Source organism: Muntiacus reevesi, chromosome 6 (assembly GCF_963930625.1).
Source record: "Muntiacus reevesi chromosome 6, mMunRee1.1, whole genome shotgun sequence".
Lineage (NCBI taxonomy): Eukaryota > Metazoa > Chordata > Mammalia > Artiodactyla > Cervidae > Muntiacus > Muntiacus reevesi.
In genome coordinates, this window is record NC_089254.1 from 95,948,946 (window position 1) to 95,963,558 (window position 14,613).

Genomic DNA, 14,613 nt, shown 5'->3' on the forward strand with positions numbered 1-14,613 from the left:
CAGTTTAAAAGGAATCAAATATATATGTATTAATATAGATTTTTCCCTATGATTTCAAATAGAAAAGCCAAATTTTAAAGCATTAAGTAGAGAATGATGTTATTTATTAAAAACACACACCTCTAAAGTCCCCCCACAAATGTGACCTCACAAAAAGTTCATGTCGCATGAGTCTTGCTCCATCAGCTCCAAGTGCCTGCACTAGTATTTGAATATCTTTAACTCATTCATCCAAAGCATTATCCTCTAACATTTTCAGTCCAGAGGACAAACACTGACATTTGTTAACTTCAAATATAACCTGGACTTTATATTAACTGATTGAGGCTTGGTCACTAAAATTTGTTTTTTTGTTTTTTTTCTTTTTTTTTCATTTTAACTCCTTTCAGTTATCTACTTTCCATCAGCTTCTCACTTCCAGGTCTCTCCAGGTGATTTGGTGATGAAGCCCAGCAAATCATCCAGCAAGCTTTCACACAGCGACCAACTCCACAGCTGGTCCAGAGTCATTATCCACTCAGAACCCGCCGTCTTTCCACAGAGAATGAAAATATATGGTTTAATTCCACCCCTTTACAACCCACTTTTTCAGACCATAATAAACCTCAGTAAATTTCCTTTACTCTTCTTCTTTAGAGCAATTTATTTAGACACAAACATCACAAATAAAGCCGACTTTATTTCATGACCCATCTTCACTGCTGTTCTCAGTTAGATCCTATTGGCTCGCATCACCCTTCCTCATCCCTCTTGCCAGGGATGTGGCCCACATCCTTCAAGACCAAGCACAAAGAGAAGATTTTCCACTGAACCTAGCCTGCTCTCCATGACTGAGGCAGCTCAATTCTGCTTCATGTCTCCACATCTTAGGTGGCGTTTTCCCCTTTGTGCCTTAGATGTATACACATCTCAATGACCAGGGCTGATGCAACCCAACTCCTTTCACCCTTCCTTTCACCCCCATATGTGTATCTTTCCCATGAGATGCACACCAGTCAAATAGATATCCCTTCCCAGACATCTGAAAACTACTCTTTCAGTGGGTTAGCCAAAAAACTTATTTGTGTTTTTCCATAAGATATTAGGGAAAAAACTTGAATGAATTTTTTGGCCAACCCAATATTAAGGATTTACTTGTGGCTGAATTCCTCTCCAGAATCAAATTCACGAAGACTCCAACTAATGATTTAGACTGTTGTGTCTATTTTCCTCCCTGGGAAGTATACTCTTTGTGGACATCAAATTAACATCTGATTCATCTTTGGACCTCCTGCTATAGATAACAGCATCTTTGAATGTGGTTAATTAAGCATTTATTTAATTCAGTGAAGGCTCTTCTCCTTTATCATTGTTAAGCAGTGTCATAGAAAAACAGGTAGGCAGGTGCTTGTGCTCAGTTGGGTCTGCCTCTTTGCAACCCTTTGGACTGCAACCCACCAGGGTCCTCTGTCCATGAGATTTTTCAGGCAACTGGAGTGGGTTGCCATTTCCTTCTCCAGGGGATCGTCCCGACCCAGGGCTCAAACCTGTGTCTCCTGCAGCTCCTGTATTGCAGGCAGATTCTTTACCTGCTGAGCCATCAGGGAAGCCCCAATGGAAAAACAAAGAACCATATGGTACAGGCAGAGAGATACATAAACTATAAATGCTCAAAAGGCATTTTATCTGCTGTTTTCCATCAACCTTCCAAATTTTCCTTTTTTAAAAAAAATTTCCCACCCAATGTCTCCAAACAAATTCTCTAATCTTATTGCTTCCACACCATTTGTAACAGGTTGCCACCTACATCCCATACTCTACAAATTACGGCTTTGACTTATCAATGATCTGGTTCCAAACACAAGGACTTCTCTCAACCCTTACTATTTTTTTCATGTCTACAGAACTGAACATTGATGACTGCCCTATTTTTCTTTTCGTTTTTTAATAATGAAACTTCATGCTATCATAGTTCTCTGTCTAGCAACATTCTCCTCTTCCTCCTTCCATTTTCTAGGTGGGGATGTTCCCGCTGTCTTCTTTTATTTAGTAAATGAGCAGGTCTTGACTGTCTCCCCTGGGATAGGGATTGGGTTAGTGAAAACTCAATCCCACTCTGGTGTGAAATACAACAGCTACAGTAATACTTCTAGGTGTACTTGGAAACTCTGTGGATACCAGGCTATGGCCCCTACTCTTGTGTCTTTCTACCCCCTGCACTGGGTCTCTCTTCCACCCTCCTGACACCTGCTTGCACTGTAACACAGAAGGTTCAGGGATCAGTAACTTCTATCCTGACCCCTGGATGACGGTCCCGCTGTCATCTTCACCTGACATCGTGTGCTCCTAATAGTCACCAAGAAGGAAAATTGCAAGAGGTAAAATCTGAGTGGTTACAATGAGCCAGGTACTTTTCTGTGTGTGTTATTTTACGTGTTTTAGCTCACTAGTCCTCAAAAAAGCTCTATGAAATAGGTACGAGTATTATTTACCCTTTACGGAGGAGAAACTGAAGTAGAAGAGATTAAGTTGAGATGAAACAAGTTATTAAGTGGCAGAACAAAGTTATGAGTCCAGGCTGCCTGGTTCGCAAACCAGAGCTTTTCACCACTACCCTACTGCCACTCTGCCCCCTCAGGCTCATTATACGTCACCTTTCATACAGAACTTAAGTTAACTAGTTAAATTACTTGATGATTTTGGGACCCAGGGGAGAAGGGACCACCATAATTTTTAAAGTTATCTAATTCATCAAGGCTGGTTTTAGCAACATAGTAAAGTAGCATGATATATCATTAAGAGCTTTCAGAATCACTATTTGTGGGTTCAAATGCATCTCACACCAATAAATTGTATAGCCCCAGCTAATTTGTTTGACTTTTCTATTCCTCAGTTTCCACAGCTGCAAAGTGGGACTAATAGGAGCACTGTGACAATGAGTTACTGAATATATAGTACTTAAAATATGTAACACATGTAAAGCATTCAATAAATGTTAGCTTTCATTCTTATTATTACAATGTCCTGAATCATAGATGGGAATAAAAAGGTGGATTATTAAAAAATTTTGGACTTTAGCATCCTGACTACGAACTACTTTCCAAAAAATAATTCCCACCAATCAGCTACCTAATAAAAGTTGCTAAGATACCAACTTGTTATTATGAAAATTTACAAATGAAGGCAAACACAAAAGCATCTGTTATGTATTATATTTGCTGGTAATAATGTCAAGGTCTCTTTATAGAAAAACTGTAGCTAAAAAATGAAGAGTAAAAATTGGAAAACCACCCTTTAACAAAACCCAATGAAATAAAAAATTTAGGCAACAACCTGTAATGGACAAATTTATAGCAAATGGATCAAGTTCCTGAATCCTAACACCACTAACAGTGAACAATCTGGTATTATGTTCCATTAAAAGCAACACTACAGAAAAAGATACCATAACAGCCCTTTTGCCAAGAAATTAAACCTGAATCTGAGTTCTTACATCTAAATATTTTTATAAGAAATATGGGCCATGATTTTAAATGATGATGTAAATGATTTAAAAACACAATAAGGACATGATCAGTCAAAATTAAAATATGAGCTATGCTATAGGTAAGGTCACCGTATTTATTCAATAAATAAACAGCAAAAAAAAAATAAGAGAGGAGAGTGTTATAGATCAAAAGGGATTTAAGAGATCAGTCAACAAAGAGGAAGTGGCAGACTTTGGATCTTAGTTTGAAAAATGACTGTATTAAAAAGATATATTTGAAACAATCAGAAAATATTTTAAGGATGCGACTTCAAATTAATTAATTTTGATGGGTGAAGTAATGGTATGGAATTGTCTTTCTGAAGTACTATCTTTCTGGGAAACAAAAGGAAGCATTTATATATTAAATGGTATGCTAAACTTTGCTTTAAAATACCCTAGCAAAAGGGAAAAAGGAAGACTTGCACTTTCAAGACAGAGTAAATGGCGTGGGGCCAGAAGAAACATGAATGTGGCAATGAAAAGGTAACATAGGGATACCTATGGTAATGGAATTGTTCTGTGTCTTCACTGATGTTGATCAGTGTCAACATCCTGGTTATGATGTTATACTCTGATACTCCAAGATGGTACCATGAGGAGAAAGTTTGTGATGGATACATGGGTTCCTTCTGTGTTGTTTCTTACAACTGTATGGGAATCTCAAAACAAATTTAATTATGAAAAGAAAAATACGGCCTGGCAAGGGACAGATGAAACAACAGCAGCAGCAGAAACGTTCATGGTTATAGAATTCAGTATGATCATCTCTTTCTCTTCACTTGTTTGAAAATTTCCACAACCCAAAGATCTTTTAAAGTTTACAAAAGTAAACTTAGAGTCTCTCTGCAGAGTGGCAGTGTCTTCTGGCTTTCCTGTTTTATCTTCAGTCGTCCAAAATCCCATACCACTAGGTCATCCTACATACTCGTGCTAGTTGTTTCCTGAAAGGAAACAATTGTATTCAAAAATACACACACACACACACACACACACACACACACACACACACACACACACACACATATATATATATACTTTTACTTAATCATTCCTTTGTTAAAAAGATAAAGTTTACATGGAGCAAAAATCTCTGAGTCAGGCCTGGAAAATCTTACGCTCGTCCCTTTTACTCACCCCCTACATAAACCTTCCTCTGCAGTCAATTTAGTAGTCTCACAGCCCCATGGATATAATTTTGGACAAAGTATATTTCCATTCTCCTGCATGTTACTTTCTTCTCCACTGATCTAAATCCTATCCATCTTTAAGGAGGCAGAGTAAAACCCACCTGCTTCATGAAGCTCTCCCTGATCTTTCCTTAAAGTAATTACATGGTTCTTCAGAGCAAAGATCATGTATCACATCACAGTGCTTAGTAGCCTTCTTGATACCATCAAGGTTTTTGATGAAAGGTTTTTGATGAAAACGTGTTGATTTAACTGAATATTTACTACGAAACAATTGGAGAGAGTACTGAATTTTAGGGGGAAACACACGTACATAAGAGCTTCTTGGTGGCTCAGACCTAAAGAATCAGCCTGCAATGCGGAAAGTACAAGGAGGCTTGAATACAGAATGAGATTAGCTGTTAAGAGGATAAATTCTACTTTGCCTTAAGGAAAGAGTGTTGCTCGCTAAGCAGGCCTCGTGTACTGGGGAAGGTCATGACCCACAGTCTGCGTTGGGGTTGGAAGTGGTGGAAACCGCAACCCAACACTGAAGCCTGCACCAGCGTGTGCCCTCACAGTCACTCCCTGGGGTTGCCCAGGCTGCAAGAGAAGAGAGTCGTGTAAGAATCAGCTGCATGCACCCCTCACCAGGGGCTTTAAGGAACTCAGCAGAGCCCCCGGGCAGAGAGAATACATATTAGCATCTGAATGGGGAGTGAGAACTCCTGCTGTGAAACTCTGATTTCTTTAGGAAGAGGCTGGTTCCATGAGAGAGCCCAACAGCAGTAGGGGATGGGCTAAGGGGATGAACTGGGGAGGTAGGCACGGGCCTGTGGGGAGGAGTGAGCAGAGATCGTAGAACCCAGAGCCTCGTCAGGGGGGAGAAAAGCAGGAAGCAGCAGTTCCTTTTTCTCTGAGCTGGCCCAGCAGCACCAGGGTCCCGGCAGTTACCTGAGGTTTCTTCACCTTAATGATCCAGGTGGGCGGAACAATGACAGCAGCGTGCGCCCCCAGGGAGCAGGGTTCCTCAATCTGATGCAGCATGAAGCAGGTCACCTTATTGTGAAACTGAAGGGAAAACAGGCCAGTAAACAATTCTGCACGGAGGGAAATGCCACCCCAAGAAGGAACAAGTACATGTGTGCATACTTATGCACATGCTTGTGCGCACACACACAGAGGTCCCATGCTCCTCATCACTCCCAACCAGCCCCAGGAACTTAAGAGACCAGATTTCAAATGCATTCTACTTTATAAACTGATAACATGAACTCAGCTTATAGGACAGACCAGCTGAAACTTGATAACCTTTTATAGGATATTTACATTAAAAGTGTTAGAGACTTGGCGGGTTCTAGAAAGGCTAACTTTGCACATAATTTTGTCTCGCTTGGCGTGCACCCATCACAGACTTGGCTGATCTGGGATAACGGTGAGAAGGAAATGAAGACAAGCAGAGTGGCATGCCTACTATCTGCCTCTTGTTTTTCTATCCCCAGACATCAGTCCTTCCCAATAGTCCCTCCAGTGTAAGGGACCCAGGAAAAAAAAAATTGTCTCTTCCAGAGAGTTGTTAGAGAGGAAACAAAGAGACTGCTTCTGCTGGGTTTGTCTAGGGCTGCTGAAAAAATAATGGTCCTAGCACACTTGGCAAATCTAAAGGGCTTGTGATTTTTGAAAGGAAGGAAGTCAATATAGACTAATGATAATAACAATATCTAGGTTCCAGGGACTTAACTCTATACCCCAATGGACTGAGTAACCTTAGGCCAATTACATTTCCAGCAATTTTTTTCTTCTTTTTTGTGACTGTAAAGTGATAATAATGTGTGGTAGCATTTGTTTTCTAATAAACATCAAATCCCCATTATACAATTATGGGCTTTAAAATTTTAATCATAGTGATTTTTTTAAAAAAATTTAACAGTAGCTGCTACTTAGATTATACTTAATGTGACCACATAATTTATCATCTTAACTGAAACAATTTTAAGAATGAAAGGGAGCAGAGACAATAATTACGTTGGAACAGCAGACATAAATTAGGACTGTCTCACGAAAACTGGCAAATACAGCCATCCCAATTACATCACATCAAGGCAATTTTATCTTTACCGCTGAGTATCTTCAAGATCTGACATGATCCAGTGGCAAATTACTAAATCAATTAAGCATGAAATACTAATTAATAAGATAATAAATAATTTCTCCTAAACTGTTTGTGATCTGCAAACAATTTGATATACCAGAGAAATGTCATTCGAATTCCTTCTTTAAAAAGTAATTTTCTCTCAAATCATCCCATCTTCTCCTTTCTCCCACTGAGTCCAAAATTCTGTTCTTTATGTCTGTGTCTCCTTTGCTGCCCTGCATGTAGGATTGTTGGCAACACAATATTGCAAAGGAATTATCCTCCAATTAAAATAAATTTAAAAAATAATTTTAATAATTCAAATAAACCCCCATATGAATAGCCATTGCATTTCTCACATGGCAGGAATCTCAGAGACTGCCGACTGCAACTCTCACAATTTACATCTGAGTACTCTAGACAGACTAAGAGGTGTATCTAAAACTGCATGACTTTTAAGGGGTAGAGTCAGGACCCGAATACATGAAACCCAGCTCCCAAATACAGTTCTATTTGCTGCTACAGGAAGTGCCCACAGAAGGCACTTAATTGTTTGACATCAGATATCCTAGAAGGAAATACCTACAGTGTTAAAATACACCACCACCATAATCTGTCTTAAAAGGTTTTGTATTTTCAGTCCTTGAAAAACCAACTTCTACAACATGAGGCCCTGGGAAACTCAGCGATACATGTGCTGTGATTAGTCGCTCAGTTGTGTCCAACTTTGTATCCCCATGGACTGTAGCCCGCCAGGTTTTTGTCCATGGGAATTTTCCAGCCAAGAATACTGGAGTGGATTGCCATGCCCTCCTCCAGAGGATCTTCCCAGGTCTTCCCAGGGGTCAAACCCAGGTCTCCTGCATTACAGGTGGATTCTTTACCAACGGAGCCACCAGGGAAGCCCCCAAAGATACAAAGAACTGATCAAAACTCTGCCACAAGGGTCAAATGAAAGTTGTTTTTTTAGTGATTCGATTGGACTACAGATTCATGAAAAGAAAGCACATGCGTTCTTTAGCAGAACAGTTTCCAAATTAAATGACTTGGGATCAACCAGCTAACCACAACCTGGCAGCTTCGGGGTGGCAGCAAATGCAGCCTATCTACGGCCAGGTTGATGCCACCTGGCAAGTGTCGTCTCACCAGATCAGGGAAACAACAAGCACAGACAGTGTTGGGGACCCTGAGGGCCTAAATCTGCTTCCTTTTCAAGCAAAGGCACTGCCTTGATGGCCAGTTGTAACTGCACAACTGGCATTTGCACAGTTCCTCGAGTGAAAGGAAACATGTTCCTTTATATTTGTGAACATGTTCTTGAACAGAAGCACAAAGACTACACGTAAAACAATTAACTGAAAGGAGATAGAAATGCCAAGAACAAAAAATGTGCCAAGAGGGTGATGCAGCAAACATTGAACTTTCCAGACCAAGGTGTCAGCCGATCCTCCTGACATGTGGGGGCTAGTGAAATTATGCCAGAGAAATTATTAGATTGAACCTGATGGAACTGCAAAGATGCAAAAGTTTTTCACCCACAAAAAAAGCCAATTTCATGTGTTTCAAGTAAATGCATCTTCCACTCCTACCTGGTGGCTCTGCTTCGCTAGATAAAGCTGATGTGTGTAGTGCATATGTTAAGTTGCTTCAGTCAATCATGTCTGACTCATTGTGAAGCCATGGACTGTAGCCCACCAGGCTCCTCTGCCCATGAGATTCTCCAGGCAAGAATACTGGAGTGGGTTGCCATGCCCTCCTCCAGGGGATCTTTCTGACCAATGCACCCCACGTCTCTTGTGTTGGCAGGCAGATTCTTTACCCCTAAGCCACCTGGAAGTCTGAAGTTTATCTGCACAGCCTTAACCCTTAAGCTTAAACAGCACAGCCCTTTATTCCCAGGTCAGCTGTGCAGTGAGGGGAAAATATATACCAATTATACAGTCATTTAAAATAACCAGTGAACTGAGAGATTAGAGCAGGGGTCTAGACTGTTTCTATAAAAGGACTGGATAGTAAATATTTTAGTCTTATGGGGTCATATTGTTTCTGCTGCATTATTCAACTCTGCTGCTGGAGCAAAAAAGTAGCCAGAGACAACACATAAAGGATGAGAATGGCTGCGTTTCAGTAAAACTTTAGTTACAAAAACAGGCAGCAGTCAAATTTGGTTTACAAGCCACAGTTTGGCAACTTGTGAATCAGTCTACATTGTCTAGCTAAAGGAAAAAAAAAATAGGTTCAAAGACCAAAAAAAAAAAAAAAAAATGAACCATCTGGTTGGGACAGAGCTGGTAAAAACTGAAAAAAAGAGAAGAGAGGAAAAGTAAAAAGGGAAATTATCATTGAATCCATATGAGTATCCATGTTCAAATGTAAGAAAGAGTAATATTTCAATGAGCATACAGCCAACTATAACAACATCCAAAGCTAAGGAAGAATATAAGCCCACTCTAGTCCTACCACTGTCCCATTAAGAAAAAAATTCACCCACATCAAAAACAGAAGAACCAAGATGTCTGAATTGCTTTGTCAGAGGGATTACCCAAGGTTGCCACTTCCTCGTATACAAGTCATCATCGATAACCTGGTGTACTATGGGGCAAGTGACCTCAGAGTGAAAATCCCTCAGTGCTAGATTCAGAGATAGAATCAGGAGGGGATTTTCCAACCTGCGATTCCAGGCTTCAATGTATATAAATAAAGGGGTTAATTTCTAGTTTCTCGCAGCTCATTTATCCTATGGTTTTATAGTTCTAATGTGTCTTTCTTCCTCCACAGATTCTATGAGGGAAATAATACATAAATGAGGATAACATTCCACTTATAAACAGGAACTCCAGCAATGACATAATTCTATTTTGAGAAAACAGGAGCCTACTTTGTTTTATTTTATCCCCAAACTTACCGCCTGCTTGCACCAGGAACAGCTGATAGCCACAATCTCTTTACTGTGGAAGGAGAATTTTTGCTGGAAGCCCTAGAATATTAGAACAAGAGACAGAGAAATTAAAACCACTTCCAACCGAGCATGCATCTGCCCTTCTGAAGTCCAATGAAGTCAGTAAGGCCAGGCTTAAGGGAACTGAGACAGCAAATGCCACAGTGGGCACTTATATCTCCACCTTCTACCACCTTTCCTATCACCAAATTCTCTAAAATGTGAAAGAGGATGTACCAGTATTTGCTTTACCACTAATACTCAAAGTCAACCACAAAAACTTTTTTTTTCTTTGACCGCACTGTGTGGAATGTGGGATCTTAGTTCCCTGACCAGGGATTGAACCTGCGCCCCCTGCATCAGAAGGCAGAGTCTTAACCACTGGGCTGCCGAGGAAGTCCCAAAATCACTGCCCCCTCCACCAAGTAAATGATGTTCTGATGCATTTTTAAGTTAAAAAGAAGCCTCTATTGGTTCAGATGATTTTTTTCTAACAGTGGTTATCCATCTCAGAGGTCCTGCACAACCTTACCATCAAGAAGCCACAAAGACAGAAATGAAGCAGGAGACAGTCAGGTGACCTAGAAGTGAGAGTCTGGGAGACGTCCAAGGGTGGAGAAGGAAATTCAAACACTCTCATCACCCTCTTGGGATGTCAGAACTCAAAACAAGCAGCTTTCAATTTCCATTTTTCGCCAGCAAATAGCAATGAGATTAATGGAATGGCAAACACAATCCTCTTAATGAACAAACAGAATTACTTTTCCATCAAGGAAAGAAGAGATGCTTTTTGGCCGCTGTTGTCCCTAAATAATTACCAGAGAGAAGTAAGCAGTAACTCTCAAGGAAATTTTTTTTAGCTTTCCCAAAGCTCACCCATTTCTATCTGCCTGTGAAATCTAAGCCAAACAAACTAATGCAGACTAATGACCAAAAACTCTTAAAGCTTTTTGTTTTAAAAAAGCAAACAGAAAGATGTGATGGGCAGGAAAGCTTTAAAGGCAATGAGCTGCATGTCTTGCTTAATGTGTACAGATAACTTTGAGTTTAAAGAAAGTCAATTTACACATTATTAAAATAAGTCTGAGCAGCATTTTTGCAGTCCCCGTACCTGTAATTCCTCCCTGTCTGCAGTATTTTATATACTAATGAGCATTTCCTCCTTTGTGGTGCTCTGGCCTCTCCTGATTTCCTAAAACACATCCCAATTCTCCTTCCTCTCCATCTCCTGCACGTGGACAGGAGACTGGGACCAGGGTCAAACCTCGGTGCTGTGCAATTCCACCTTGAATCCTTCTTTTTTTTGTCCAACCTCAAATCTCACTTCAAGAAACATGACCTCTTCTTAACATTGGACTTTCCTGGATTCCGGAAAGTTTCTCCATCAATATCCCTTTCTCAACAACTTAAGCGATTATAGAATCGCTCAGTGCAAAGGCATTCACAAAATAAGCACGAGTCTGCTATCCTCACAAAAGCCTGCTTGCTGTGTGGGTCCTTGGCTGGCATTAGGGAACTTGAATTTCAGGAGGGGTTTGCCAGTTTCCAGAACAGTTGAGGGTGGCTCACTGTGCCTGAATTGTTTGTACAAACACCCTGGTGTATGAACACCTGCTTTCCTTCTGGGAGTCTGGAGGCTGGGTCTGTGTTGGGCAGGGGGTGATTATGTCATCAGACCCCCAAGAAAAGCCTGACCACCAAGTATCAGATGAGACCCAGGAGACAGTATTCCACACAAGTTGTCACAATCTGTGTTGGAAAAATTAAGTGGGTCCTTTGCAAATGTCAGAAGACATCTGGTGCTTTACACATGGTTTCCACAGGACCTTATCCCATGTTCCTTTCCTCTGTTAACCCTGCTCTGTAGCTGTTTGTTATAATAAATCACAGCTGTGAGCAATATTTCCCACATAGCTCAGTTGTTGAAGAATCTGCCTGCAATGCAGGAGACCCCGTTTTGATTCCTGGGTCCGGAAGATCGGCTGGAGAAGGGAGAGGCTACCCATTCCAGTATTCTTGGGCCTCCCTTGTGGCTCAGCTGGTAAAGAATCCACCCGCAATGTGGGAGACCTGGGTTCGATCCCTGGGTTGGGAAGATTTCCTGGAGAAGGGAATATACTCTGAGCCCAGTGAGCCCTCCTAGTGAATAACTGAAACTGGTCACCAAACCTACTCATCCCCCCCCACCCCCACAAACAATGAGTCCTGATATTTTCATTGACAGAGGTGACAGAGCATTTCCCCAGGAAAGGATGCACTTCTGTAAAACAAACATGGACAGAATTATTAGGACAGGTTGGCATCCACAGGTTCACTGCTGTAATGCTCAGCCATGACCCACACAGTCCCTGGCACCTGAGTGTTATTACTGCCTAACAGAAATAGTTTATGTGCATGTATATTATAAGTTCTCTGGGAGAAGTCTTGTGATATTTCTTAATAAATCTCTACAACTTAGCATAGGCATGTCAAGAATATTTTCTGATTACTTGAACAAGAAAGTCACTGCTACCATACTGTGACCCAACTACAAAGTTCACACTATCCAGATTTTAAAACCCTAACCCAAAATACCTGAAAATATGTCCCCTCTCACTAAACTCTCCTCCAATGGCTACTTAACCCTTCTGTCTTCTTCCTTCATCCATCTGGAAGTGGTCATAAAAATACAAACCTCTCCAACACCACTGAGTAGCTACAAGCATCCAATAAGGCAATGCATTTGAAAAGTCCTTTATAACACAGTATACAGAAGAAGCACATTTACTGCTGGAACCTCTTCTGACTTCTTGCTAACAAAGCCCTCCAGTATCATATGTGTGACTAGCAATGCTCTATTCAATTGAATTAGCCCAACACTCTATTTACTACTGGCCTTCTGACTTCAGGGAGAAACAGCTCCAGTCCAGTGTGGCCCTGACAGCCTGGCTGAGAGCAGAAACAAACCACCAGGCCAGCCACAACTGGGGCGCTGGGTACTGTGTTTATGTAGAGTTGTGGTGGGTCCCATGGAAACGAGCCTACTGGCAGTTTGCTCTCTGTTTCAAACTCTAGTCTGGCATAGTCACAGTGGCCATGGCTTCAGGGTTACTGTCTAACATAGAGACCTAAGTAGAACACCCTGGCAATGCCAAAGAATGCTCAAACTACCGCACAATTGCATTCATCTCACACACTAGGAAAGTAATGCTCAAAATTCTCCAAGCCAGGCTTCAGCAATACGTGAACTGGGAACTTCCAGATGTTCAAGATGGATTTAGAAAAGGCAGAGGAACCAGAAATCAAATTGCCAACATCCGCTGGATCATCAAAAAAGCAAGGGAGTTCCAGAAAAACATCTACTTTTGCTTTATTGACTAAGCCAAAGTCTTTGACTATGTGGGTCACAATAAATTGTGGAAAATTATGAAAGAGATGGGAATACAGATCATCTGACCTGCCTCTTGAGAAATCTGTATGCAGGTCAGGAAGCAACTGTTAGAACTGGACATGGACCAACAGACTGGTTCCAAATAGGAAAAGGAGTACGTCAAGGCTGTATATTGTCACCCTGCTTATTTAACTTATATGCAGAGTACATCATGTGAAATGCTGGGCTGGATGAAGCACAAGCTGGAATCAAGACTGCCAGGAGAAATATCAATAACCTCAGACATGCAGATGACACCACCCTTATGGCAGAAAGTGAAGAACTAAAGAGCCTCTTGATAAAAATGAAAGAGGAGAGTGAAAAAGTTGGCTTAAGGCTCAACATTCAGAAAACTAAGATACTGGCATCCGGTCCCATCCCTTCATGGCAATTAGATGGAGAAACAGTGGAAACAGTTGCAGACTTTATTTTTTGGGATTCCAAAATCACTGCAGATGGTGACAGCAGCCATGAAATTAAAAGATGCTTACTCCTTGGAGAAATGTTATGACCAACCTAGACAGCACATTAAAAAGCAGAGACATCACTTTGCCAACAAAGGTCCGTCTAGTCAAAGCTATGGCTTTTCCAGTGGTCATGTATGGATGTGAGAGATGGAGTAGAAGGAATGCTGAGAGCCAAAGAATTGATGCTTTTGAATTGTGGTGTTGGAGAAGACTCTTGAGAGTCTCCTAGACTAAAAGGATATCAAACCAGTCAGCCCTAAAGAAGATCAGTCCTGGGTGTTCATTGGAAGGACTGATGCTGAAGCTGAAACTCCAATACTTTGGCCACTTGATGTGAAGAGCTGACTCATTGGAAAAGACCCTGATGCTGGGAAAGATTGAGGGCAGAAGGAGAAGGGGATGACAGAGGATGAGATGGTTGGATGGCATCACCCACTCAATGGACATGAGTTTGAGTAAACTCCGGGAGTTGGTGATGGACAGGGAGGCCTGACGTGCTGCGGTCCATGGGGTTGCAAAGAGTCAGATACAACTGAGCGACGAACTGACTGAGAACACCCTGGAGCCTCCATGATCCCATGGGCAGGTTTCTGCTGGGATCTCAGCACAGCAAGAAGAGCCAGATTCCTAATTACCCACTTATAAATGCTGGCCCAAATCTCGATATCATGATACTGATGCCCTAACTGAATTTCAACTGACTCTGATTTTTAAGGGCTACTTCATTCATCACTATCCACAGGGAAAATAGAGGTGTGAGGTCTGATGTGCTGGAGCTAACTGACTTCACAATTATAAATACCAAGAACCTTGAGGGATACAGTTGAGCTTTTTAGAATAAAGTTTAAACATTTATTTTGAGCAGCTAGAGCTTTGTTGCCTCTTTTTCTTGGGCACCCAAGGGCAAATACCAAATAGCACTCAGTTTTATAGCCTTGACTGAAACCAGGAAAGGGTGCTTTACTTGAAACAAACATTCTTATTGTTTATG

The 14,613-nt window shown here is 41.2% G+C and overlaps 1 protein-coding gene across 2 annotated transcripts in view; it reads right to left on the reverse strand.

Annotated features, from left to right (window-relative positions):
• Window positions 1–14,613, reverse strand: part of DGKI (diacylglycerol kinase iota) — a 491,181-nt gene that overhangs the window by 245,504 nt on the left and 231,064 nt on the right. For both annotated transcript variants that reach the window (XM_065938788.1, XM_065938787.1), the window contains exons 7-8: window positions 9,714–9,785; window positions 5,629–5,745 (exon numbers count right to left, since the gene is read on the reverse strand). In XM_065938788.1, the coding sequence (XP_065794860.1) occupies window positions 5,629–5,745; window positions 9,714–9,785 (189 nt within the window). The remainder of the gene's footprint in view (window positions 1–5,628; window positions 5,746–9,713; window positions 9,786–14,613) is intronic.